The sequence below is a fragment of the Patagioenas fasciata genome, chromosome 1, assembly GCF_037038585.1.
Source record: "Patagioenas fasciata isolate bPatFas1 chromosome 1, bPatFas1.hap1, whole genome shotgun sequence".
NCBI classification, from domain to species: domain Eukaryota; kingdom Metazoa; phylum Chordata; class Aves; order Columbiformes; family Columbidae; genus Patagioenas; species Patagioenas fasciata.
The window spans coordinates 139,892,944-139,917,707 of NC_092520.1; the positions used below are offsets into that span (position 1 = coordinate 139,892,944).

The 24,764-nt window shown below is 41.7% G+C and overlaps 1 protein-coding gene and 1 long non-coding RNA gene across 4 annotated transcripts in view; one reads left to right on the plus strand and one right to left on the minus strand.

Moving 5' to 3' along the window:
- Window positions 1-24,764, minus strand: part of ITPR2 (inositol 1,4,5-trisphosphate receptor type 2) — a 278,837-nt gene that overhangs the window by 105,780 nt on the left and 148,293 nt on the right. For all 3 annotated transcript variants that reach the window (XM_071816102.1, XM_065845412.2, XM_065845403.2), the window contains 3 exons: window positions 19,181-19,371; window positions 18,228-18,370; window positions 16,013-16,121 (listed from right to left, as the gene is read on the minus strand). In XM_071816102.1, coding sequence (XP_071672203.1) covers window positions 16,013-16,121; window positions 18,228-18,370; window positions 19,181-19,371 — 443 coding nt within the window. The remainder of the gene's footprint in view (window positions 1-16,012; window positions 16,122-18,227; window positions 18,371-19,180; window positions 19,372-24,764) is intronic.
- LOC136105691 (uncharacterized) lies at window positions 1,429-16,018 on the plus strand. The gene is made up of 3 exons (XR_010652027.2): window positions 1,429-1,566; window positions 2,184-2,266; window positions 13,268-16,018. It is a non-coding gene; the product is annotated as an uncharacterized lncRNA (long non-coding RNA).

Here is a 24,764-nt window from a genome sequence, read left to right on the forward strand (position 1 = left end):
AAAAGGCACTCCAACAATAACTTCCTGTTGGAAATACAATAAATATAGGCTAATAGAATGCGCAGCATATAAAGTGATATTATTTGCTGAATATTCCCCAAATGCACAACCAGTACACCTGATCTTATCAAACAACATTGGATTTTGTTGCAAGCACAGCTTTGTAAATGGCTATTTTCTTGCTGCAGTGGTGGCAGGGGAAATGTTTAAGAAGAAAATGTTTTGACTGCCATGCAATCAGACTGCTTGTAAACAGTAGATTCGGGCCCTTAGAAAGCAGAGAAGATTTAATACAGCTTAAAATTTCAGAGGGTTTGGTTTCTTCACAGCTTCTGGGCAGCAATATTATTCTTTTCAAGGGCAAGACAATGAGCATTAGCTTCCACCAGAGGAGGAATTTTGAAATTTCAAACCATACTTTGGAGAAAAGATGAGGTGAATTTTGCAGGGTGAGGATGGGGCAATCGCTTCTCTTTCAGCTCTGTCAATTTGTTCCTCAGCTGCTTGCTTATTTTCTCCCTCCCCTCTCAGTCACAGGACCTTCTTTTTGCAGAGAACTGGATAAAAGGCATGAGGTTTATGGCAAGAACATTTGCAACTTCATACAGACACCCCTGTGTAATGCCACTATGGAGTCTCACATATAGAATAATTTATGAAAAGTCCTAACAGGCCACCTGTGTGCACAAACTTTCCTGTCTGCAAACCAGCATCCTCTACCAGAACTGCCAGCCTCCTGACGACTGTCAATCATCCCAAAACCTGAACAGTCAGCTCCGCAGCCCGCGAAACCGCATTTCGGAGGCAGCGGCAAAGCCAGCGAGGCCCAGAACCCTCTGCCAAAGCAGCAACAAGACATCGCTCTGCGGGCTTTTGGCAGCGGGAGGGCAGAGGGGAAGGAGGAGAGAGAGATTGTTGTTTTGTCTCCTTTTGTCGCCGCTGTTGTTGTTGCTGTTCGAGCCAGGTTACATAATGCTTGATTTGAGGCTCTTTTTTTTTCGGTGGCACGATAGATGTATATGCGCCACACAAAAGAAAAAAACACATCCTCGCTGGAATCACGGGCGCAATTTATCAATTCAATGTGCAAAAGCTAATCAGCCCATTTGCTTTCTAGTGTCTCGCAGGAAAAAAAAAAAAAAAAAAGAAGAAGCAGAAAAAAAAAAGCTTATCTCATGCAGGCTCACGACCCGTTCCAAAGCCAATCTAATTGAATTTCAGGGCCGGCAGCACCGCGGGACACGTGACGCGCCCCCGCCGGCGCGCGCGCTGCCAGACACTGCGGGCGTTACATAACGGCACGGTGCTGCCGGCAGGGGCGAGCTGCCCCCGCCTCCCTCCGCGGCTGAGGCGGCAGCCGGCGTCTGCTCCGGCCCGGCCCCGCAGCGCCCCTCACATGCGCTGTCACATGTTTTGGGGGGAGTTAAGGGGATAGGCTGGGGGGGGGGGGGCTCCGGCGGCAGCAAATGAAAACGGGACCGTTCCTCCGACCAGTCAAAACAGTTCATTAAATCACTCGGCAGGCAAAGGCGATTACAGCAGGCAGAGAGGTGGACGCTTCTAAAGGTAAAAACGCTGCACATTGTATTCACACGCCCGCCCCGGCTACCGGGAGTGCGCAGGGGGTGCAGCGCTTGCTGCCCTGGCAGAGCGCGGGCACCGGCACACACCGCGCACCTTCCCGCTGGGCGCAGCAGCTGTGGCGGGTGGGACACGGGCAGCCCCGGCCCGGCTGACTGCACCCTGTCGCACGTCCTGCTCACAGCCGCGCCCGGCTTTCATAGAGCAGCCCCCTGCAATGAGCAGGGACATCTTCAACTAGATCAGGTTGCTCAGAGCCCCGTGGAGCCTGGCCTGGAATGTCTCCAGGGATGGGGCATCTACCACCTCTCTGGGAAACCTGGGCCAGTGTTTTACTACCATCATTGTGAAAAAATTCTTGCCCATGTCTAGCCTGAATCTCCCCACCTTTCATTTAAAACCATTACCCTTTGTCCTGTCATAACAGGCCCTGTCCCCATCTTCGTTACAGACCTTGTTTAAGTACTGAAAGGCCCCAACAAGGTCTCCCGGGAGCCTTCTCCAGGCTGAACAACCCCAACTCTCCCACCCTGCCCTCACAGCAGAGCTGTTCTGCAGCCCTCTGATCATTTTTGTGGTCTCCTCTGGCCCTTCTCTAACAGGTGTATGTTTTTCCTGTGCTGAGAGCTCCAGAGCTGGACGCAGGACTCCTATGCAGTGGCTAAACATGTGCAGCAAGGTCTGGGTAAGAGCCCTCTCCCACTTAGCACATACATATGACAACCAGGAATTGCTCACCTGGCTTGGTTTTCCACAAACAAGGCAGGCTCTATTTAGAAATGGATATATATTAGCTGTTGGGGATAAAACATGCTTCTCCTTGTGTCAAAGACAACAGCTCTTCGGGCAAGGGGGTTCCTACCAGTGTCCACCATGTCCAGGCCTGCATTGCTAAACAGAACAGCCACATACCGCAGCTGAGCTGGGAAGAGTATGGAGTTAGTGCACATCCCAACTTGTGCTGCTTGGAAGCTGCTAGCCACCCCATCCATGCTTAGCAAGGATCAGTGCTTGCACACCACATGGAGGTTTGCAGGGGACGGTACTACATACAGGTCTGTGTTTTGTCTTCTCTTGGATCACCCTCTTAGGCTACAGATTTTTGGAGCCATCTTGATGCAGAATTCTTCCTTCGGGAGAACAGGCATTGCAAGTCAAGTTGTCCAATGCAGCAGGAAGAGTTTCTGAAGTTTGTCTGACTCCAGAAGCGACTTTTTTAATGTATGCCAACATTTCAGCAAATTTTAAAAAACATGTTTTTTCCTAGTAGAAGCCAACTTCAGACAATAATTTGTGTAGTTAATCCAAAGCCAAGCTTACTAAATCAGTGTTTGTTACGACTTAATACAATTTTTTCCAACAAATCTTTCATTCACAAAGCCTAGGAGCACACAGTTTGATTTAAGGAGGAGAAAATGGGCACCCTGCCAACTGCTAGGTTCTGCACTGTCATACGCAAAGTCCTGCTTCCACTTTCAGAGAGACGTTCTTTGAAGGTGAGTCATTTGGTCCTCTGGAGAGAAGCCCAAAATGGCAGCTAGTTTGTGATACTTGAAAGTACTCTCTGCTACACTGACACATGCCCATAGCGATGGTACATCACTAGGCAGCAGACTCAGGGCAAAAAGCGATGCCCTGTTCACCTAGCTGTCAGAGGGGAGATCAGCTCCCTTCCCTTGTCCTTCAGCAACCCTTCTCACAACAGAAAAATCTAGAATGAACTAAGTCCAAGCCCAAACACAGTGTACACTAAGTCAGAAACAAGCATTAGGGCAATATATCTGTACACCAATTTCAGAGAAAAAATAAGGCAGTTTCCCCAGGGTGGCTCCTGCTCAAGTCAGATGGGCACTGTAACTCGTTTGAGCTGCACATGTGCTTTTCTAGCAAGAACATATCTGAAAGAGCCCCTTTGTGCACTGCTGCAGCTGCCCAGTGACCGCTTTGCCACCTCCTGTGGCTTTGGAGGCCCCTGCTGGAAGATGGAGATGTACGTGCACGGTGTAGTCCAGGGCATGAAAGCAGCTACTTTTCAGCTGGCAAAGCTGCAGTGGGAAATTAATAGTTCAGAATTGTGCAGAGGGCTTGAGAAAACACTTTTAATTTACTCTGATTTTATTAGCTCACAGTTCTTGCATGGGGCAGAGCCCCAGCTGGCTCAATAGTAAAATCACACCACATAAGGCTTAGTAGCAAGACAGACAAGATAGTGATCAAAGTACTGAACTTAATACACAGAAGCCATAAACTGCTGGCTAGTTCAAAATAAAACATTCCAGCAACACTTCCTTTCTTGCTCTCAAAGTCTTAGCTAAAAATCAGAAAAAAATAAAAAGTTTGTGCAAACATAGGAAAGATAGAGATGATTTTAAAACTAAAGGGGCTTGTTTCTTCCTGTTTCAAATTGTTTAGAGTTAAAAAATCAGGTTAAATACGTGGTGAATTAAAGCATATATCAATTAGTTAGCTTCCCTTTTTTTTTAATTGAAAAAGGAAGACCTGTATTTAGATTACTTGGTATGCTAGAATTTGTTACTGAGTTAAAACAACTTCTTTCAGTATCATAGATACAGAAATAATCTGTTTAGATAAACAGCTTCATTTAAGTCGTCTGTCTGCAGACCATGGTCCGGAGAGCAAAAGCTTCTCATCAGCCTTGCAGAGTATCAGGACTCCAGAAGAAGCCAGTTCTTCTGTCACTTCCTAATCCCAGCTCAACACACGTACTCTGTGCTTAAATGTAGGCAGCGCTGCTCTCATTTGACTCCCTTTCCTTTGGCTGTGTGGCATAGCAGGTGATTTGCACACACAGGCAGAGATAGGTAGCACTTTGCCCAGACTTCTGCAATACAAATTACTCGCTTCTGACTAAGCACACCACAGCCCAAAGTAATCTCTTTAACTTGTTGCTCTGGCTAAGGTGGTTTTTTTTTTTTTTTTTCTCATGCAAATATTTCCACACACACAGCACCAGAACAGAAATCCAAACTCCAGTAACAAAGTGTGAGTTATTCCCACGCATGATGTTACTCACTGTAAGAATACTTAAATGTGAAGAAAAATAAGAACAGCTTAAACTGTTCAACTTCCATTTTTCAAAAGGCACTTCTGTGTCCTTATGGTTAGTTTTGTTGTCAGAATTAAAATGATTACACAAACAGAATGCTAGCAACAACCAGGACAAATTTAATAAAGCCTGTGACATACAACCAGAACAATCCTCTGTGCCATCCAGGGTAAATTTACTGACCATCACCCACTTTATTGCCAGCAGTGAATTACCACTGTTATTTCTTCAGTCTCACAAAAGAAACCTAGTTAATACGAGTCTCTTCACAAATTCAAGAGAGCTCAGTCTGTATATTTTATTTGCCAGCAACATTTCTAGCCCCTTTGAAAAAAAAAAAACCTGCTCTCACTAGTGAAAGAGGAAGAACTTCCCAACAATGTGCAGGACTTCCAGCATTTGTTTAAATTTTCATTTTTAGTCAGCTGCAGTCAAAAATACTTGTATATTTAGAAGAGTTCAATTTCCTAAAGGGCTATACTCCACCCAGTCGAGTGGCCTGGAGGGAAACCTAGAGCTGAGAACCTCTAGTTGGTTGTGGCTGAGAAAACACCTGGTTCAAGCACAGGTGGTTGTTCCCCTGGAGTAAGAAAGAAGTCTTCATACTGAGAGACCTGAGAGTCAAGGTTATCTACATTTCTTTTGCAGGTGAGACAGACAGACTGGCATTCAGCCCTACTAGATGAAGGGCTAATAGAACACAAATGCTACCATATACAACTAAGGAGTCAAAAAATCAAGTTTTATTGAGAAAAAAAGTAAAAAAAACTTAAAGGGGCGAGGGGAGGGGGTAAAAACCTTGCAGTTAAAAGGAATTTAAGGAGATAGTGCTACTGTAACTGCTCAGTATTTGAGGACAAAACGTTTTGAACAATTCTGCCAAGAGGAATTTCCAGAGTGGTAAGGTCCCCTCCTCAACCCCAAGTGACAGCTCTGTATCTGGAGTTACCAACACTAGTGCAAACCTCCAGAGCACGTTTCCTTGTCTCACAGCTCAATCAGCTCAGAGCCAGCACAGCCTCTCGCTGACATCCACGCTGTGTCAGCATGTTACGCTCGTGACTCCGTACAGCAGAAAAACTTTGCACGTGTGTGCTCCAAGCAAGACTTGAGCGACAGCGAAATTGCAGTGGGAAGGAAATGGATTAATCGGACTTCACTGTCAAGGTGCCACACACTGCCCATGAAAAGCTGTTGCAAGGTAAACAAGGCACAACCTGCACAAAGTGCCCATTGCGATAAACTGAAAGAAGACTTTCAGGCTCTGCCTGACAGGAACGCTCTCTGCAAAAAGCCTAGGAGTCAAAGTGACACCGAGATAACTAAACTCATAATCTTCAGGGCAATCACCAACTCCAGAACAAGAGTTCTCATTGAGCAGCGTGGTCAACCCACATCATTTAAATATTCTGGTCTTTTTCCCCACAAACTCCAGAGGTCAGGTAACCGTAAGTGAACCTGGCTTTCATTTAAGTAAACAAACACACACATAATTCAATAAAGCATATATCAAGCTCTGGGATTTGTAGAATAAAATTGGAGGAACAGACACTCTTAAAGCCTCAAAGAAATCCCAAATAAACTACTCGTAATTTTAAAAATCTTATGATTTTCAAGCCTAATCTCGTGATTTGTTTGTGGCCTGACTCAGGGTTTTCAGTGCTTAGGGTTGGCAACTCTGACTAAGCAGGGATATGAAATAAGAGCGAGAGTGACTGCCCGCCAGGCTTCTGTTTTCCTGGGACAGAAGACAAAGCAGCTCTGACAATTCCAGCTGGCAATACCATCCAGGCGCTCCTCCAAGGCCAAACATGCTGGGTAAAATCCGCATCAGACCAAAAACAAAAAAAGATTCTATCAGAAGCAGTTACAATGGGTGCTTAATAGCAGCTTTTCGAAGTTCAATATAGGATATACCTTCGTTTTCTTGAAGAGGGGGAGAAAAGGGAGATAGACAACATTAAGGAATAATCCCTTGCCAGATGTCATTAGTGATGAAGTCCATTAGAAATTACATCAGTATGAAAGAAATCAGAAAACAGTGAGTTTCCATTTCCTCTTCATGTCTGGCTAGACAGAGGCTTCAAGATCAGCTTTCATCTATGGCCTGGAATCAATCCTCCTCCACGTCTTGCTTAGTGTGGCAGGGGTGTTAAGCAAGTAATTGCAACCATTAAAAAGAAAAATAGCTCACTCACTCCTGCTCCCCATCCCTATCAAATACTGACTCCTTCATTAGGCTTCACCAAAGCTGTTTGAGCACATTGCAGCAGTTTCTCCCTGCTCCTGATGGAGATAGGTGGCTCCAGCTGAGGCAAACATCTCCAGTCAGGACCCCTGCACCCTCCTGGGTGGTGCCAAAGCAGGAGCCTTCCCCTCCCTGCTGATCAGTGCCCCCTCACATCTGGTATCTGGCAAGACAGCCTGGTCAGGGAATGGAATCTAATGTCCACCTTCTGCACTGCTCAACCCTCCCTGGCTGCTCACAGGATGATAGATGAGAAACAGAAGCACAGAAAGAGGTTGAGCATAAGGGCCTTGCTGGTTCTTTCTCCTTTTGCTTCCCCTGGTAAGGCAAAAGCATAGCCCATCCTGATATCTGAAAGAGATGTATCTTTAGTTCTTTGTGTTCAGACTGACTAAACCAAATAACATCATAAACTGAAGGTTTTTTTTGTAGAAACTCAGTTCTTGAAACACTTCCCTGAATCATAAATCTTGAACTAGAGCAGTTTATGTAATGCCACCTATTCGCATTGCCCTAACTAACTATAACTAACCATTCCATTATAATGAGTCCATCATCCCCTGCTTTATTGTATTTTCTCTTAAAACAGAGATCAAAGATTTGGATCTAGTGGCATCATGCCGATTTCATTTTTATTACTGGCTCCCTAGGTCTATCATAAATATTCATTTGCCAGCCTTAATACAATGCATTGAATTCTGCTCACTGCCATCTCTGGTGCGACTGCAAAGTACAAACAGCGTTGTTGCTCAAACATATTAAATAAAGCAACAGCAAATTTGTGATAGTCAACAACAACAAAAAAACCCAGAAAACAAAAGAACCCTTTTCCCCTTCCAAGGAAACTGAAAACTAAACGAGACATTTTCTCTCGCCCCCTCCATGACTGCAGACATTTGACTCCTGTGGGAATTCAGCTGTGCAGAAGCAGCAGCAGCTGACCTGCTCCCACAGACAGAAAACATTTCTGAAAAGTCCACAGTTGCCACACAGTGGTCTCTGTGATACTGCAGCACTCCTCTGCTCTCACCAGTACAAATTATAAACGTTACCCAGCAGTGATACAGAAGCTGCTCAGAAATGTGGACTTCCTGTATGGCAGCTAACACTTAAAAGGAGCAGGAGGTTTGTGGAGAGAAACATCCTCCAGGCTCACAGTCAGGAAAAAGGTTTATGCAGTTTTATTCTCCTGACTCCCAAGAAAAACTGCAACTATCCCAAACTTCAGGATGTCTGCAATCTGTTTCTTTCTCTGTACTTATCATTCACGTGTTCCCTTGAACTCCCCTTCTCACCTCAACCTGCACCTATGTGAATTGCTCCTGCTCTGCAAATGAGCACAGACACAGGCCTCTTGGGATGTCAGCTGGGTGTTTTAAACAAGCACCAATCACTAAAATTAGGGTGGCCATGGGACTTATGTTTTTCCTCAAGTAACTCTGAGAGCATTAATGCATATCAGACACTTTATATTCTCAGCAAGAACAACTGCTCTATTAAAAACAAAACAATATGGTAGGATGCAGAACGCACATTCAAATATTTATCTTCTAATATGACTCCACCACGGAGGTAATATGCTGATGATTAAAAAAGAAAAAAAAAGTAATAGGAATAAATCATCTAAAATAAATAAATTTCTGCATATGAATATATCCTCACACAAAAATCCACACACCTGTGGACATGAACCATGTGATAAAACTGCAATTCATTTTACATATTAACCTACAAGATACCTTTGGTTATTTACCTAGCCTCTTGCCAATCTACTATAGCCTAGAATCTTTGAGTAATTCCTAAAAATCTTGCCTGTTTTAGTCAGGATTTAAAATATATAAATAAAACCAGAGAGAAAGATAATCTTGATCCTGATGCCTTCATAATTTACAATTTGATTCAAATAGCTATAGTGAACATGGAATTTAACTTATAGATGAACTGAAGTCTTTAGTGAAACCCATTCCACCTGTAATCAAAACAACAAAGATAAAATCCAACTGTTGTTGTTCATATAACGGATCCTGATCAGTTCCATGAATCTTGTACCTGAGTAAAGTGAGATGAATCATATTCAGAGCTCTGAAGGTTTCATTTAAACAGCTCTCTTCCCTTGCACTCTTTTCCATTTGTTTTTAACGAAAAGTAGTATTAATAGAGAAGGATACTGAGCAGTTGGCAGGCACTTAAGATCTTATTGCTCATTTGCTTTTTGCTGTTCTTAAGATCAGATCCATAGAAAGGAATTTATATAAAAAAGAGAAGGGGAAAACAGGGAGCATCCATATATCACATACACTGTGTAAAGGGGAAATTCCAGAGCAGAAGTTGGTCATTTGAAGTTGAGAACAAGGAACAAGCTACTCCAGTTTGTTACTGTTTCAACTGAAACTGTTGGAATTAGTATCTACAGTATTTTATGGTATTTTACAGTATCAGATGCTCCTTTAGAAGAATTATGATATATGTGAGAAAGGCAGATGATACAAGTTCCAAAACAACTTCTTATTTGGGATTTGGGGCTTAATATTTCTGAAACAAGATGGGATAACAGCATACCGTATCCTTAAAACTTGATAAATATGAGCTGCTGAGAGGCTACAGTCTTTCAGAAGAAACCTGTTTACAACCATGTGTTTCTCTCAGCCTTGGCATCCTGCCACTAGCTTTGTTAGTGACTTGGAGAACAAACAAACAAAAAACCACCAAGGTTTTGAAACAAAAGAAGAATAAGTACTGATGAGTAGTGAACACCATTGCTCAGTCAACTATCACCTGAGCTAAAAGTACTTTTCTGTCTCTGGAGATAATATATTTGGATGACAGTGACAGTTAACAATTACCCATATAAAAGAGAGGGCAAAATCATGAATGCACCAAGTCCTGCAAAGCAGTTAGGCATGTGTTCCACTCCCACCACAGCAAATTAAAGTGCTCTTGCCTTTCACTAGATCAGGACGTTACACTTTGTGAGAGGTCAGAAATGCTACCTCCTACCTGTCCTTGATAGATGACTTTCAGTTTAAAGTTCTTGTCCAGGTCAACAAGAGCAATGCACTCTGCCTGAAACTATCCCTGACAGAGATCACTATAAGCCCCTCACAACTGGCCCAAGTAAAGTGGCTTTGAACAGGCTTCTGAACACAAGCAGATGACAGTCCAAAGCTGGATCAAATCTCTGCAGCCTGTTAGTGACAGAAAAAAAAATCTTGCCTTAAAAAGAAGCCATGCTTTACATATACCATGTACTTAGAGGTTTTTGCACTAGCAACAAAATAAATCTCTGTATAAATGTATGCAATTTGAAACCTAGCATAATGTCCAGGTACAGCAGTATCCTTTAGTCTGGAGGAATGCATGCTGCAGGAAGGACAAGGGATACCACAAACATGAGGGATGCTATTTTAGAGCAGTCTAGTTGATATTGCATGTCAAAGCACCAGAAACGTGCAGCAATGACAACGTGCCATAGTGACCGATGGCCCGAGGCACTAAGCACTATGGCCAACACCTAGCTATTATACACAACAGTATCACATGTGTTATCTCTCTGCTTAATTATTCCAGCCTGAAGCCTAGAGGGGGGAAAAGTGAAATTGCATTGGTTTCTTTCTCTGTAGGTTTTATTTCTTTGCCTTGTAAAATGTCAACATATGGGTATAATGAGGAATTAGCACACTTCAAGGGCCTGACTACATTTAGTGTTTAGTCTTGCATATCTGAAAGCTCTGGTGGTCCTGCCGCTGCAATTACTGGCTCAGAGGATTCACAGCAGTAGCAAAGCTTGAATCCTCCACTGCAATGAATTAGCATAGGTTTCAGTTCTGCAACAGACCACCACCTTCACGTAAACCATCGCAGAGATGGAGGTGTTTGTCCCAGTTGTGTTTGAACTTTCTGCCATACTTCATCACTTAACTGTCACGACAAAGCCACAACAGTGGCTTCCTGACCTTACCAGCCGCATGTGCTGGTCCCAGCAACCAGGCTGGCACTGCTAGAAATAACCAAACATTCTTCCTCCCTGAACCTTCGTTCCCCCTGAGACTGTGGCTGTTTTCCTAAGGAGAGAGTTTTTAATGCAGGCTACTGCACAAATGTCCAGCTGAGACATTCAAGTGATTTTTTAAAAAATTCAATATAAACAACATTAAGCTTAAATGTTCTCCTGTAGTATTTCTAACCCCCTATTACCTTACAGCCACACTGAGCTTAGTGAGGAGAATGGCCTGTTGACAACAGGAAAAAACAGGCGAGTGCTTAGGCATTTTTATAAATGAGCACAATTTAAACAGCAGAAATGGTGAAAAATTAAACGTAATTCTTCAGAATGCCTGCAGTGCCACTAATCCAAAATGTGAGTAGTAACGCAAATAACGGAATTTTGAATCCTGTTCTTCCTCCCATTTAAAATAAGCATCCTTTTAAGGTATAATACATTCAGCAAGCCTCACATATTCAGAATTATTATATTTTTTCCTTTTTTGTTTCTACCTACATATGCTGCTTTTCTGAATGCTGCCTAATTAGCAGATGCAAATAAGTAAAAACATCTTAAACAGATGAGGCTATAGAATAGAATGCAGTTTATGTAGAGAATGCCTTTGATTCAAAGAGCTACAATGCTGGGACACTGTAGTGGCTCTCAGCAACATCTCCTGGCTTCTAAGACCCATTGAGACCATTTTTCCCAGCAGAAAAAGACCTGCATCTCCCAATGCTTTCAGCTTAACTGGTAGATCAAGACATTGGGGGGACTATTGCTTTTGACAAACTCATTGCAGTTTTGTCAACAGCTCCACATGAAAAACCCAGGTCTTCAGGCACAAAATGACTAAGAGTCATACGTGGCCATATCAGGGACTACATCTTATGGGAATAAAATACATTTGTATTTACATCAAAGCTGTACTATTTCTTCCTATGAATATTTGGTGCTGTTGCTGCAAACAAAGAGGACAGGATAGCTTACATTTCATATCTAAAGTGGAATGCGGAAATGTTAACAATGCAAAACGAAGGGCTACAAATCATCTTCTATGATTTTAAATCATGAAGCTAGTGCAAACCTATAAGAGCAAGACAAGATTTTTCATGAGTTTTTCCAAGAAAAGGTAATAAGCACAACTACATGTCTCTGAGAATTAGGAGCTTGCACAGTCTTTGTTCTACCGACACTTAAAAATGCAGTTTTCAATTATTTATACCATAGTTCAACACCTAAAGCATGAAAAAGTATAAAGTCTGTCTTTTGCAGCACAAGTAACCCTTGCTGAAGGGTTCAATCTGTTTATAATAGTGTTTCCCTTAGGAACTACCAGTTGGCAGGGTATTCAGGCTTGGAATCTGCTGTATTCTGTAATGCACTACCATCCATTAACACTCTGATCAGTCCATAATGTTAAACTAAACTTGTCATATACAGATGTTATCAGAGATAATAATATTTTCCCCCAGAGATGCTGACCTCATTTAAGAACAGTTGGGAAACCAGAAGGTTGTCCATGCCCAAGGCATTGACATGCCAGCAGCTGGAGTGGGTTAAGAAGTTGCTATATGAGCACGCTTCAGTCAAGAGTTCAACAACTTCATCCAGTTGACAGATGGGGGGTTTAATTCAAGCTTGTGAACTCTCTTTGAAGCAGCTGGGAGGACTCGCCCCTCCTGGCCCGCCAGCTCCCTTGTAGGGACAGTCACTTTCAACAGGGCAGCAAGTCAGTGCTAAGATTTTAAACTGCTCCAGTTATTTGCAAAGTGAACATGCATCAGTGATCTATGTACTTTAGGAAGTCTTACTCAGATTAAAACTGAGGCATGTAAGTGGGTCTAGAGGCAGCATCCACACAGAAATTAAACTGAAATCAAGCACTGTGGTGAAGAACAAAAAAGATTTGCCTAAAAAAATATCAAAAAATCTAGACCAAGATCTTTCTGGTTTTGTAAAATGGGTATAAAAATGGCCAGCAACAAAAGAACAAACATAGCTCAGGCAGATCTAGTCCAAAAGCAGTCCTTTCTGTCTCTTCTGTTTCTCTTCTTAAACAGTCAGTCTAAAGTAGGCTTTATGTATACAACATTTACTGTCTAATCAGAGGCAATGTTGACTTCCTCCACATACTGCTTTACCAAATTGGGGTAACACGTTCTTGGCAAAGCTTTCTGTAAGAGAGGGGCTGTAGATCAAGTTCCATTTCAGTTCGTTACCTAATCAATACAAACAGGACTAAGACTTAGCATAGAAGTCCTGTGAGATTGTAATAATCACCCGCAATTACTTCTGAAAGTGAATCCACGACTAAGAGGTTTTACGTGTAATTTATTTACTTTAAATCAAACTTCTGAAATTAAACTTTGATTCTTATCGCGATTAGATGCTGCAGCACTACACAAAACAACGCACAAGTGAGCGCTGCCTCAAAGGCTGACTGCAAGGGCAACTGATGACGGAGCCAGGAGAGCACAAGCAGCCCTGAAACACACCAGTCAAGGGGAGGCACAACAACAGAGTTGAGGCAGTGGATAAAGGAATCGGCATAAAAAGTGAAATAAGCATCTACAGCTATCTTTTCCTTTTGGTCCTTCAATGAAACGGGCTACCTTCCAGTGGTCAGATGAAAGATACAGACAGTAGAAGGCAAGGTTCCCAGACCTGGATCTCAACGGTGGGAGGTAAAGGGAAGAGAGAGGAAGAAATTTTATTTCATTGTTTCTTCCTTGTTATTCACTCTGGGAAAATTCTGCAGAAACTGGAGGTTTACTATTTCTGTCAAATTTGTCATACAAAGTATGTTATGATGGATGATTAACAAACTCAGACTTTCTGTCAAAAAGTTATGTGTCCCTCTGTAGCTTTGCTCAAGTATTACCATTACATATGTACTGTAATTTTTTTAGTATCTGCATAACATAGTTGAATAACTTTGCAGGCAATGAGATCACAGTTAAAAAAAAAGTTGGAAACATGCACAAGAGGCTATTCTTTGTGCTATTTTTACTGTTCTGAAGTCCATCCTGTGAACAATGACTCGTAAGAGTCGCAAGGTGGAGAAGCACTTGCAAACCATACAAGCTTGTTTACTCATTGCACTGATTCATGACATTCCTCGGTGTAAAATCTATGGGACTCAGGAAGAAGCATGAGGGAGAAATTCTGTTTCCTGAACAGCTCTTCCACCCACCATGCCCTGCTGAGATGGTGGAGGTCGTGCAAGGGATCTCGGAATACACCTCTTGATGTCCACCTCCGAGAAGGAGAGGCTGGCCTGGCTGGTGAAGAGCCCCTATACACCAGTGGAGCACATTCCTTCTGGTGCCTTCACTCAGTCTCACTTTATCAGCATCCACAACAGGGTGCAAAGAGCAATTACAACAGACAAATTTTTTGTTTGCTTGTTTCAAGTCATACATTAAAGCACTGCTTCCCCCCCCCAACCGCCGCCCCATAATTCTGAGGTGATGGTAACTTTTGATGGGTCTATGAAACTATTTTGGAGAGGTTTGGCAAAGTTCATCATAGCATGCAGGTACAAAAGCAAATTAGTTTTCCCATATGGTGCAGTGGCATTACGGACCCCAAAAACTATTAGAATAAGTATGAATAATAATTAAGAATAATCTGCTTCACCTCTGAAACTCTTGTTATGACGTTAAAACTTTTCTGTCTCTCCAGGCCTAGCCACATTTTACTTCAAGCTAGATTCTTTGCAGGAGGTGAGGAGGAGGTTGGTGTTCTCTTTGTACACTGGTTGTTTTTGCATAGAGCAAGGCTGATGTTTTGCTACTGCTGCCTTTGTCCTCATTTCACTGTTCTGCCTTGAGATTTTTTTTGTCCTGCCTGACAGGTTGCTTAGAAGCCTGGGCAATATATTCCCATGTCCATATGTTGAAATTGAAACAAATAATGTACAGTCAAAACACACTGTGAACACTTCCCATTTCCAATATATGGTTCATCTATCATAAAAGAAAAGAGGGTGTGTTGGTACTTTAGCATATCATACAACAGGACCAAAACATTTAACTTGAAAAGTAAAATCTCTAACACCCAGAAACAGGCATATTAACCACCACAGACTTTGTTTTTCTTAAGGCTAGATTGGGGTTAACTTTGAATCTCATAGCTGGTATACCTGAAAGGTGGATAATTTTGCCAAGTACAATAACATGAATAACTGCTGTTACTTAGACATCTGAAAATATTTTGGTGTAAAAGCCTAAGACGACAATGAAACAGTGCAACACTGGGTTGTAATCGGTATTTTTTTTTCAAGGTAAAGTGAAACCCATGAAGATACTTGCCTAAACATGTCAGCTGTGAACAAATGAACATGACGGCACTGAAAGATTAGATAATAGCTCTATGAATCAGATTTAAGAGTGAATAATAGTGAAATAATTTGGGGAATACTCAGAAATATTGCTAAGCAGAAACCACACAAAAGGCACAGGGATCAAGTTCAAAAAGAAGGGATAGCTGACATGTAAATCCGAATCCAGCTACTAATAACCAAAGGCACAGGCAAGATGAAAGAGCTATTTGAAAAACTTGGTTTTGCAAGAGAAAACTGGGCAATAAGGGGAGAAAGAGGAGTGAAAGAAAAAATTAGACACTTAGAGAGTACAGGCTATGCCACTTCTCCCCAAAACTGGCAGCTCTGCTTAAACATTACATATTTTCATCACACATTTACACATATGGAGTACAAAAGTCTGGCATCACAGGCAGCAGGGAAAAACTGTACATTTGCAATTAAAAATTCCTATATTTCCAATTGATTTTATGACAGATAATGTCAAGTATGACATAAGAAGACTAGTCTACAGAAATACAGGATATCCAAAATCTAATAATCATACATAGTAATACTCGCCACTGCTAATTCACCTTCCTTGCCTTGACTCCTGTCAAGTCTCTGATACAAAACTATCTGTGTAAGGCAGATAGTGTCTTTGGTTCCAATTTCACTTTCTGCTGTACCACATTGTTCCTAAGACACCACATTATCTCTAAAACATGTGCAAAATTGAAGTCATGTCAGATTCTGTTACTGTCCAAGAGCAAACATTTTAATACCATGCTATTAGTTCTATATTTAATACTAAAATGGTAGCAGTACCTCTTCCGCAAAGTTAGTTTTCTTGTCAAGCATTTCTCGTAATGTCTGAAGAATTTTAATGCAGAGCTTTTCTTCTTTCTCCATCAGCTTCTTTGTGTGATTAATCAACCTTAAAGTAAAATATTAAAACTTAAATAGCATTGCACATTGTTGCTAAGCCATACTATTATACAACTTCTTTATGCAAAAATTGCCTGTCACTATATTTTTCCTCAAGGAAAGGAAATAAAATTAGACGAGAGAAATCATAATTAAAAAGGAAATGAGACTTTCAAGGTGTTGTGAGTTTTTTTTGTCAATTTGCATATCTTACTGCCCATACAGAAGGCAGAATTCTACACCCACTTTTTATGAGTGCTTCCAGATTAAGATCCAAACTTGCTACTTCATCCTTCCTTTATTTAAAGGTAACTTACTTTAATCTTTATTTAAAGGTAACCAATGTTCACCATGAATCTTGCAAACTTCAGAAGCTACAACCTTTACAGCTTCCAACTTTTATGGTGGTTATAATATATTATTACATAATTAGCAAATGGCATCCAGCCAAAAGGATCCCCAAAAACCTTACATGGAGGTGTTCAGAAGCTCAGCCATTTGGATGACAGATAGCCGTTGTTTACATTTGCACAACAACTTTACAAGCCTTTTTCAAGTCAGAAAACAAGGTACATTTCTGACTCCAGCTACGACTGCGATGGGAACTTAAGCCAATACCAGAAGAAGCCTTTCTGTCTCTGTGCAGGGCAGGTCCTTGTGCTGGTTCACCTCATTGCTGGAGAAACTTTGTGAAAATGGAAGTGGGGAGGAAATCTGAAGGCCTTGGACAGGTTTTTTCTCCTTCAGTACCAGTGATGGCTTATGGTGTTCAGCAAATTATGGCCTAGGATCAGCATACAGCAAAGGCACTGTGTCCACCAATTTACACTGAAAGACGGCACCATTAACGGTCCTAAATCCCAGTCACCCAAAACAGGGCCAGGAGGGTTGACACTGCATCAGCTAGACCAGCGCTCTGTAACCCAAGAGAACTGATGATATTTAGATCACTGCTAAGTTACAATCACAGAATCTTTTAGGTTGGAAAAGATCTTTAAGATCATCAAGTCCAAACATAAACCTAACACTGCCAAGTCCACCTCTAAACCATGTCCCTAAGTGCCACATCTACATGTCGTTTAAATACCTATAGGGATTAGCATGCTAATACCACCCTGGGCTCAGTGGAGACACCATGCAGGACACTCCCACTGTCATCTTCACCAGTTTCGTGAGCTGTGAGTCCAAAACAATGCAGCTCTCAGGTCTGTCATACTAACAGTATTTTTCAAGAAGTAAATCTTTATCTCAGGATTTCTGCATAGCTCTGCAAAGCAGTCCTTTGCCATGGAAGTTAATTAAATAAAGCAGAAAACTGTTTATTGCATTGCATGGGCCACATCCAGCAGCCCTCAACTTGATTTGATACTGACTTTTAAGGGACTTTGGACAGAGGGGATGGGATGGGAAAAGCTCAAAATTTAACTTAATTTTTTCTAAACATATATATTGTTATAACACTACCTCTGTAGAATATGCAAAAAGCCAAGGAATCAGGAGATCTGCCAAATGTGTTCATTTCCCCCAAATTACCTCTGTTTGAATTATAGTTTCTCAAGGACAGCGAGGGCATCTCACTTGGGGACTAATAAAAAAATGTCAGGACTCTATTCCAATGCACAGACTGCAAATAAAACATCTAATAATTCAACACCAGGTAGAGGTGCAAGTGAAATGTATTCTTAAAAGAGCTGTTGGCATTTTAAAACCAAAAGATTTATTTGCTTTACAAAAAAATATCCAGCCCTGAGCAGCCCACTCTGCCTCACAGCGAATTCTTGAAAATTCTACCATGTAAACTCTGTTTCTGCTGTAGAGTTGGAGAAACTTACCATTAAGAAAAGAGAAGTAGGTTGAGCCTGTCACAGTTTTAACAAGCTACTAACATTCAATTTCTAGGCAAGCAATCTCTCTTTGTACTCCTCTCCAGACTCCTAAACTGCTGAGAAACATAAAACATGCAGCAAAAGGCCTCAGTTTAAGCTTTCAGTATGAACTTAAAGACACTTACAGGCTTAAGTCACTGTTGAAAATCAGAGGTAAGTGCTGTTGAAAATTTTAAGTCCCTGCCATCTTTTCCAAAGCAGCAAACAGGCCTTCTCCTTACACCACTTACTTGGACATGAAAGCACCGCATCTTATTCTGGCATCGCTCCCCTCAGGAAAAAGAAGTTCTGGACTGTACAGCACATCAACCAGTACTGAGAATTCAGCTTGCATCATGGGAGTGAACTGTTGCTCCAAGGAGGACACTACATCCTAGGGAAAAAGAAGAAGAATGTCATTCATAACTATGTCTGGCCAAGAAAAATAGAAAAACATTGCTGCTTGATGGGCTTCTTGATCCACTTCTGACAGCCAGAGCCCACGTTAACCCAGGTAACAGTAAAGCAACCTCATGCCTTTCTTCCTACCACTCCTCAAGGAGGGGGAAGGTGCCCATTACTCTCTACTTTGCTGTTCTATTTCAAATTTCTCCTCTGCAGCGATGCCTACAAAACACCCCGCAAGAGTCAGGATGATGGTGTGCTGGAAAAACACTGCTTGTCATACGTGGTGTCAGTGTATCAGTGTTGCTTCCTTGGTATTTAGGGCTCCTCTATTTGTGTGGGTCCTGCTGTTTTCTTAGTTCATAAACTCCTGATGTAATTTAACCACTACACGCACAAGGTGATCTCCACCTCGTAGGTATTCTCCGTTGACACAAATCTGACATAATGGCTTCTAAAACCACCAGTATCTCCTCTGCAGCCAAAACAGGATGTACGATCATGACAAGGCAGAAAGGAGATCCTTCTCTGTGGACCACTTTGAGGAAAAGAACATACTTCCTACCCCTCTCTCCTGACTTCTGTAAGAGCCAAATTTAGATCATGGATCAAAAGGCCCCCCACATTGGCTTCACTGTGAACAGACACCAAAGAAGATCTGAGCCTTCCACTCCCCAAACGTAGAAGTGCAGGGCTGCTGTAATCCAGCACTAAAAATGCAATGAATCTCTGTTTTTTAACACATACCAGATAAATGCACTACCACAAGTACTGCCCAAGGCATTTGCTGGTTTTGTACCTGTAGTTTTTCTATAATATTCCTGTAATCCCAGGCAGGCCCACCAAGAGCTTCTTTAAAACGAGGTCCACTGCGGGCTGACATTCTCCATCCCATGGCTGCCCTCTGCACCATGTTAGAGTGACTCTTCATGAACAAGGTATTGACCTGGCTGTCCAAATCCACTGGAATTGCAATCCCACGGTTCTTTGCTTTAAAAGGAAGAAGACAGAAGAAATTGACAGTGGCAAAAGCTTGAAAATGTTAGGAAGATCATGGTATGCAAAACCCTGATTCTATTGAGGTTAAGGGGCAGGACGAATCTCACTTCAACAGGTTTTTAAAATAAGGATCAAAATCTAAGCTGGTAGGAATCAGCTATAATAATAGTTAAAGAAAGCATGGTGTATCACTTTAAATTAGATAAGGATCATTTCCAGTGTATATTTTCATACATACAAACATCTGTTTTTTTCTTTACTAACTTTAAAAAAATCCAGATCCAGAGATATTAATAAGTGTAACAAAAAGAGTATGCATTATTATTTCAACAGCTAGTTTTTATGCTATTCAGAAGTAAATTAAAAAATTCTTTCTAGTGGATGTATGCACATTTGGCCAATTTATCCAAAGTGCTATTTGTTGCTTTTCTGAGTATTTCTCTTGCAAAGACCTTGAGAAACCAAGTGCATACAAATTAAATTTGAAAAAGGCTGCCTTCTCTTTCCCTTTGGTTTCTTACATAGCCAGGGTTGTTGAACCATAGGGTTCCCAGATGCCAATGCAATATAATCAATAGTGAATAAACATGCAATAGCTTAATCTATAGTTTAAAAACAACACCACCACCACCACAAACAAACAAAAAACCAACAAAAAAACACAACCCAAACAAAACCAAACAAAAACACCACCACCACCACCCCCACCACCCCCCCCAAACAACCAATAGTTTAATTTTTTTTTTTAATTATTATTATTTTTAGACTTGAGGGGTAGGAAGTGACTAAAGAGAGAATATCAGAGGAAAAAAAAAAAAAAACAAACCTGGGGAAAAACTTGCAAAAATTCTTACAGGGCATCCACTGATAAACTACCACTGATATCCCTGTTTGAAAGATTAGGTCACAGTCCAGTGATTAGGCTTTGTATTCTGTGTCATTTCACTTGATTTCCACAGCACAGTTTATGTTTAATAAAAACTTAGAAGTAAAATTGAGCATCAGTTGTAGTTCATTTTTAATAATGATGAATAATAACTCGTTTTCCTTATTGAAAGAAGGTGAATTTTTAAAAAGGTATCAGCCCACATTGACAGTTCTGCACAATGTTTCTCCGAGGCATTTTTCCCCCATGCTGCACTAACGCGCACACTTGCCACAGCAGCAGAAGACATCAAAAGTATTCCACCCTTCACTCCCAGTTCTTACAACATAAACAACTTTAAGTCCTGAACTTGCGAAGTTAAGAGATGCCATTCTTTCCCAAACAGCTGATGTCCCCAGCCCCACAGGAGTACATGCAGAGCCAGGCAAACAGCTCTGACAAATGAAGGCTCGCGTGCTGCCAAGCACAGAAAGTCATGCGTCCCAGGCCGAAACTTTCTCCTCACCCCAAATACTATACTGTAATGGCAGCATTTATGATAAACCTGAATTAAGCTGTGACTGCTCAATCCCCCATCTCACAGACTACAGCAAGAGTGTTGTTCATGCCTGTCCTCGTCCCTTTGACAGCTCTCGCGGGTGCAGGGCACCCTCCTCTCTTCCCACTGCAAGGGTGTCTCCTGATGCAGGACCAGGGCCTCCACCTCCCAGTTAGGCTGTTTCACTGGGATGGAAGAGAGGGCTCATATTCCATTTCTGGTAGGTACTTTAAACAGTTTCCCACAGGGAATTAAAAAAAATAAAATTGCTTAGGTCCAAGATGGGAAGACACATTTCCCCACAACTGTATACAAATTCTCTGCAGCACATGTCCACCAGTTTCCACACTGGCAACTGACTTTTCCTTTCCACTCTCTATTGGTTTTGAAGGCAAGGTTCCTGATTATCATAAGGAAAATACCATGTATGGCTGGCCATTATTTCTAATGACTGTTTTTCCATATTATTTGACCGGGTTATTTTTCAGAACACATTTGCCCTGTTGCTGCTTACTTTATTACAGAAATCCATTAAAGTTCTGCCAGTGTGGGTAGGGTGCTACAGCCTATTAATCCAATTTATTGTGTCCTAATGTCAGTCACTGGAATGTTATTGGACAATGCTTACTTCTCAGTTAAGTAGTATGTATGCAGAATCCTGATATATCCAGGAATAAATTTAGCAATGGGGAGCATATTGTTCAGAGGAAAACCCAGACTTCTGCAGTCCTGTAGATGCCATTTGAAGTTAACAACTTCCATCAGTGTCTAAGGAGCAGTCAAGGACTATGATTGTTCAAAGCGTTGCAGCTAATTAAAACTATCACAAAGAAAACCAGAAAGAGAGAGAAAAAAATACTCCTTTGTTTTGAACAGTTCTTATATGTATAATTCCATTTGTAATTAAGATTTGCATTGGTTGTCAAAGGGCACTGTTGAAGTCTAAGCTATAAACAAAGCCTTTGTCTTCTTATTTCTTTGCAGCTTGTAGAAAGTTTATCTTTCATTTGTTTCACATTTCATTATTTAAAACAACATGAAACATATTTTTACATTTGAGAAAGCTGATGAACAAATGTGAACATAAATATTTATTTTTAATTTAGGTGTTGTAGGCTGCTTTCCTCTTCAAAATGTGTCAATCTCCCTTAAAGTATGAACATAAAATATTTAAAAGCATGTTTATTTTTGTTCCACTTTAGAAATACTTTTGGACAGCACTCAAACTTGCAAAATAGGGTTAGAGTTGCAGACAAAGAAGCCAGGAGGGGGTAAAATTCAGTCTTTCATCTGGCTAGTGAACTTGGGAAGAAAGTACGCTCCGTGGCTGTGTGTAAACCGGAACCACAGGTATCTAGCAGGATTCTTATCATGATGGACTTCAAAGTTTCATCAGCTAAGGTAAATTCTGCCTTGCATGGAGGGTACAGCACAGCCTTATATACTGCCCAGCTCCTACCTAGGGCACCCTGCTATGAAAAAGTACTCTGAGATGGGGACTCAAAAGAAAAGGGCAACACTGATGTGGAGGATCAAGCAGCTATAAATCAAGCTGCTCTCTAGGAGTGAGCTGGACTCCACTGAAATCCCAAGAGCATCGTCCAACTGCCAACAGAAGAGCTGAAATGGGCTGAGATGTATTTTGTTAAATTACCTGCATGTAGTTGTCTTCATGGAAGCACAGAAATTGGAAGTAAAAGTACCTATTTCAGGAATGCTTGTTGAAACACTGTCCTTTCACTATATTGCCTACATGAGTCTTAGGATCAATTTAGTACTAAGGATTTCCAGGAAGTAGCCGTTGCCTGTAATTTTCCTTGGAAGCCCATTCCTCAGAGTAATATGTCTTGCCATAGGGAAGGTTGCCAATCTCTTTGATAATCCCACCTAGTGTGCTACCTAATTTTAAATTTCACTCCATTTGCTTTTGTAGTATATCACAGAATCATAGAATGGTTTGGATTGGAAGGGACCTCAAAGATCACCTAGTTCCGCCCCCCTGCCATGGACAGGGATACCTTCCACTAGACCAGGTTGCTCAAAGCCCCATCCAGCCTGGCCTTGAACACTTCCAGGGATGGGGCATCCACAGCTTCTCTGCGCAGCCTTGTTCCAGTGCCTCATCATCCTCATGGTGAAGAATTTCTTCCTTATTTCTAATCTAAATCTACCCTCTTTCAGTTCAAAGCCATTACGCCTTGTCCTGTCACTACAAGCCCTTGTAAAAAGTCCTTCTCCAGCTTTCTTGTAGGTCCCCTTTAGGTACTGGAAGGCTGTTAGAAAGTCTCCCTGGAGCCTTTTCTTCTCCAGGCTGAACAACCCTGACTCTCTCATCCTGTCTTCATAGTAGAGGTGTTCCCAGCCCTCTGATCATCTTCATGGCCCTCCTCTGGACTCACTCCAACAGGTCCATGTCCTTCTTACGTTGGATGCCCCAGAGCTGGATGCAGGACTTCAGGTGGGGTCTTATTACAGTGGAGTAGAGGGGCAGAATCACCTCTCTTGACCTGCTGGGCATGTGCCTTTTGGTGCAGCCCAGGATGCAGTTGGCTTTCTGGGCTGCAGGTGCACACTGCTGGCTCACGTTGAGCTTCTCATCAACCAACACCCCCAAGTCCTTCTCTTCAGGGCTGTTCTCATTCCATTCTCCACCCAGCCTGTATTTGTGCTTGGGATTGCCCTGACCCATGTGCAGGCCCTGGCACTTGGACTTGTTGAATTTCCTGAGGTTTGCACAGGCTCAACTCTCAAGCCTGTCAAGGGTCCCTCTGGATGGCATCCCTTCCCCTCCAGAGCGCTGATCACACCACACAGCTTGGTGTTGTGGGCAAACTTGCTGAGTGGGCATTCCATCCCACTGTCCATGTCACTGACAATGATGTGAAACAATACCGCATTTCAACAGTATTTTGTGGCTTCAGAGTTATTTAGTAGATTTTGCACTATTCTAAGCCATCCCCAGTGTGGGTTTTCTGAGGGACAGGCAGGCTTTTCACCCCTTCAAGTGCCTTAAGGTGGAGCATGATGGGCATCCGGGTCACGAAAAAGCCACAAGCTGTACCTGTGTGTGAAGCCTTTACTCTCATTGTTTACGCCCCTCTGGTAGTTGCAGACAGCTATATCATGTTCTTCCACACTTCCCAGTTGTCACTTAATGGAGCGATGCATATTTAGTTCAATTAATTTTGCTCCATAAATCAGTCCCTCCAGCTCCTTAATCATTTACCGACTGCTTAACAAATACATTTGGATGGAGAGACACTAATGCTAGCAGCAGCAAGACTTTTTAAGGGAAATGAAAGCTTTGTGTAGACAAGACACAAGCCTGCCAATCTTGTACCCTTCACTTGAATGGTTTTTTTACAACAGGAAATCTATGCTAAAATATTTATCAGTCTGTAAAAAGATCATCATTGAATTTTTCTTGCAATTAGGGAAACACAAACAGTTAAAATAGAATAAAATATGTGCTTCATCTGAAATGTATTCTTCTTGCTGTCAAAAAAGTAACAACGGGATAATTATTTTATTTGAACTAAAAATTGAAAATGAAGGTCTAGCTTTTTATAAAATGGAAAAAAGATTTAAAAACTCATATGGGAAGTGAAATAAAGTATTTTCAGGGCTGGAAAAATTGTTATAGGAAAGTTCATCTATACAGACATTTAAATATGCACAGTAATTCCAAAGAAGCAATAAAATGCTTGTAGTTTGTCAGGAGAAAGGCAAGGGCTTCAGAGGACATAAAAGCATGATCAAGAAGCACCACAGGAAGAGTTTTTTGTTCAAAGGGGTAGTGGTGATCTGAAACTGGGCAATAAATATTCAACTTGAAAGTACTTCACTGCTTCTTCAGACCATTGCTTTCTGTTACAGACAACCCATGTTCTTTAACATCTTTTGAAAAATGTATTGAGCCCCATTTAAAATGAAGCTTTTCTGCCATCTCTCCCCCCCCCC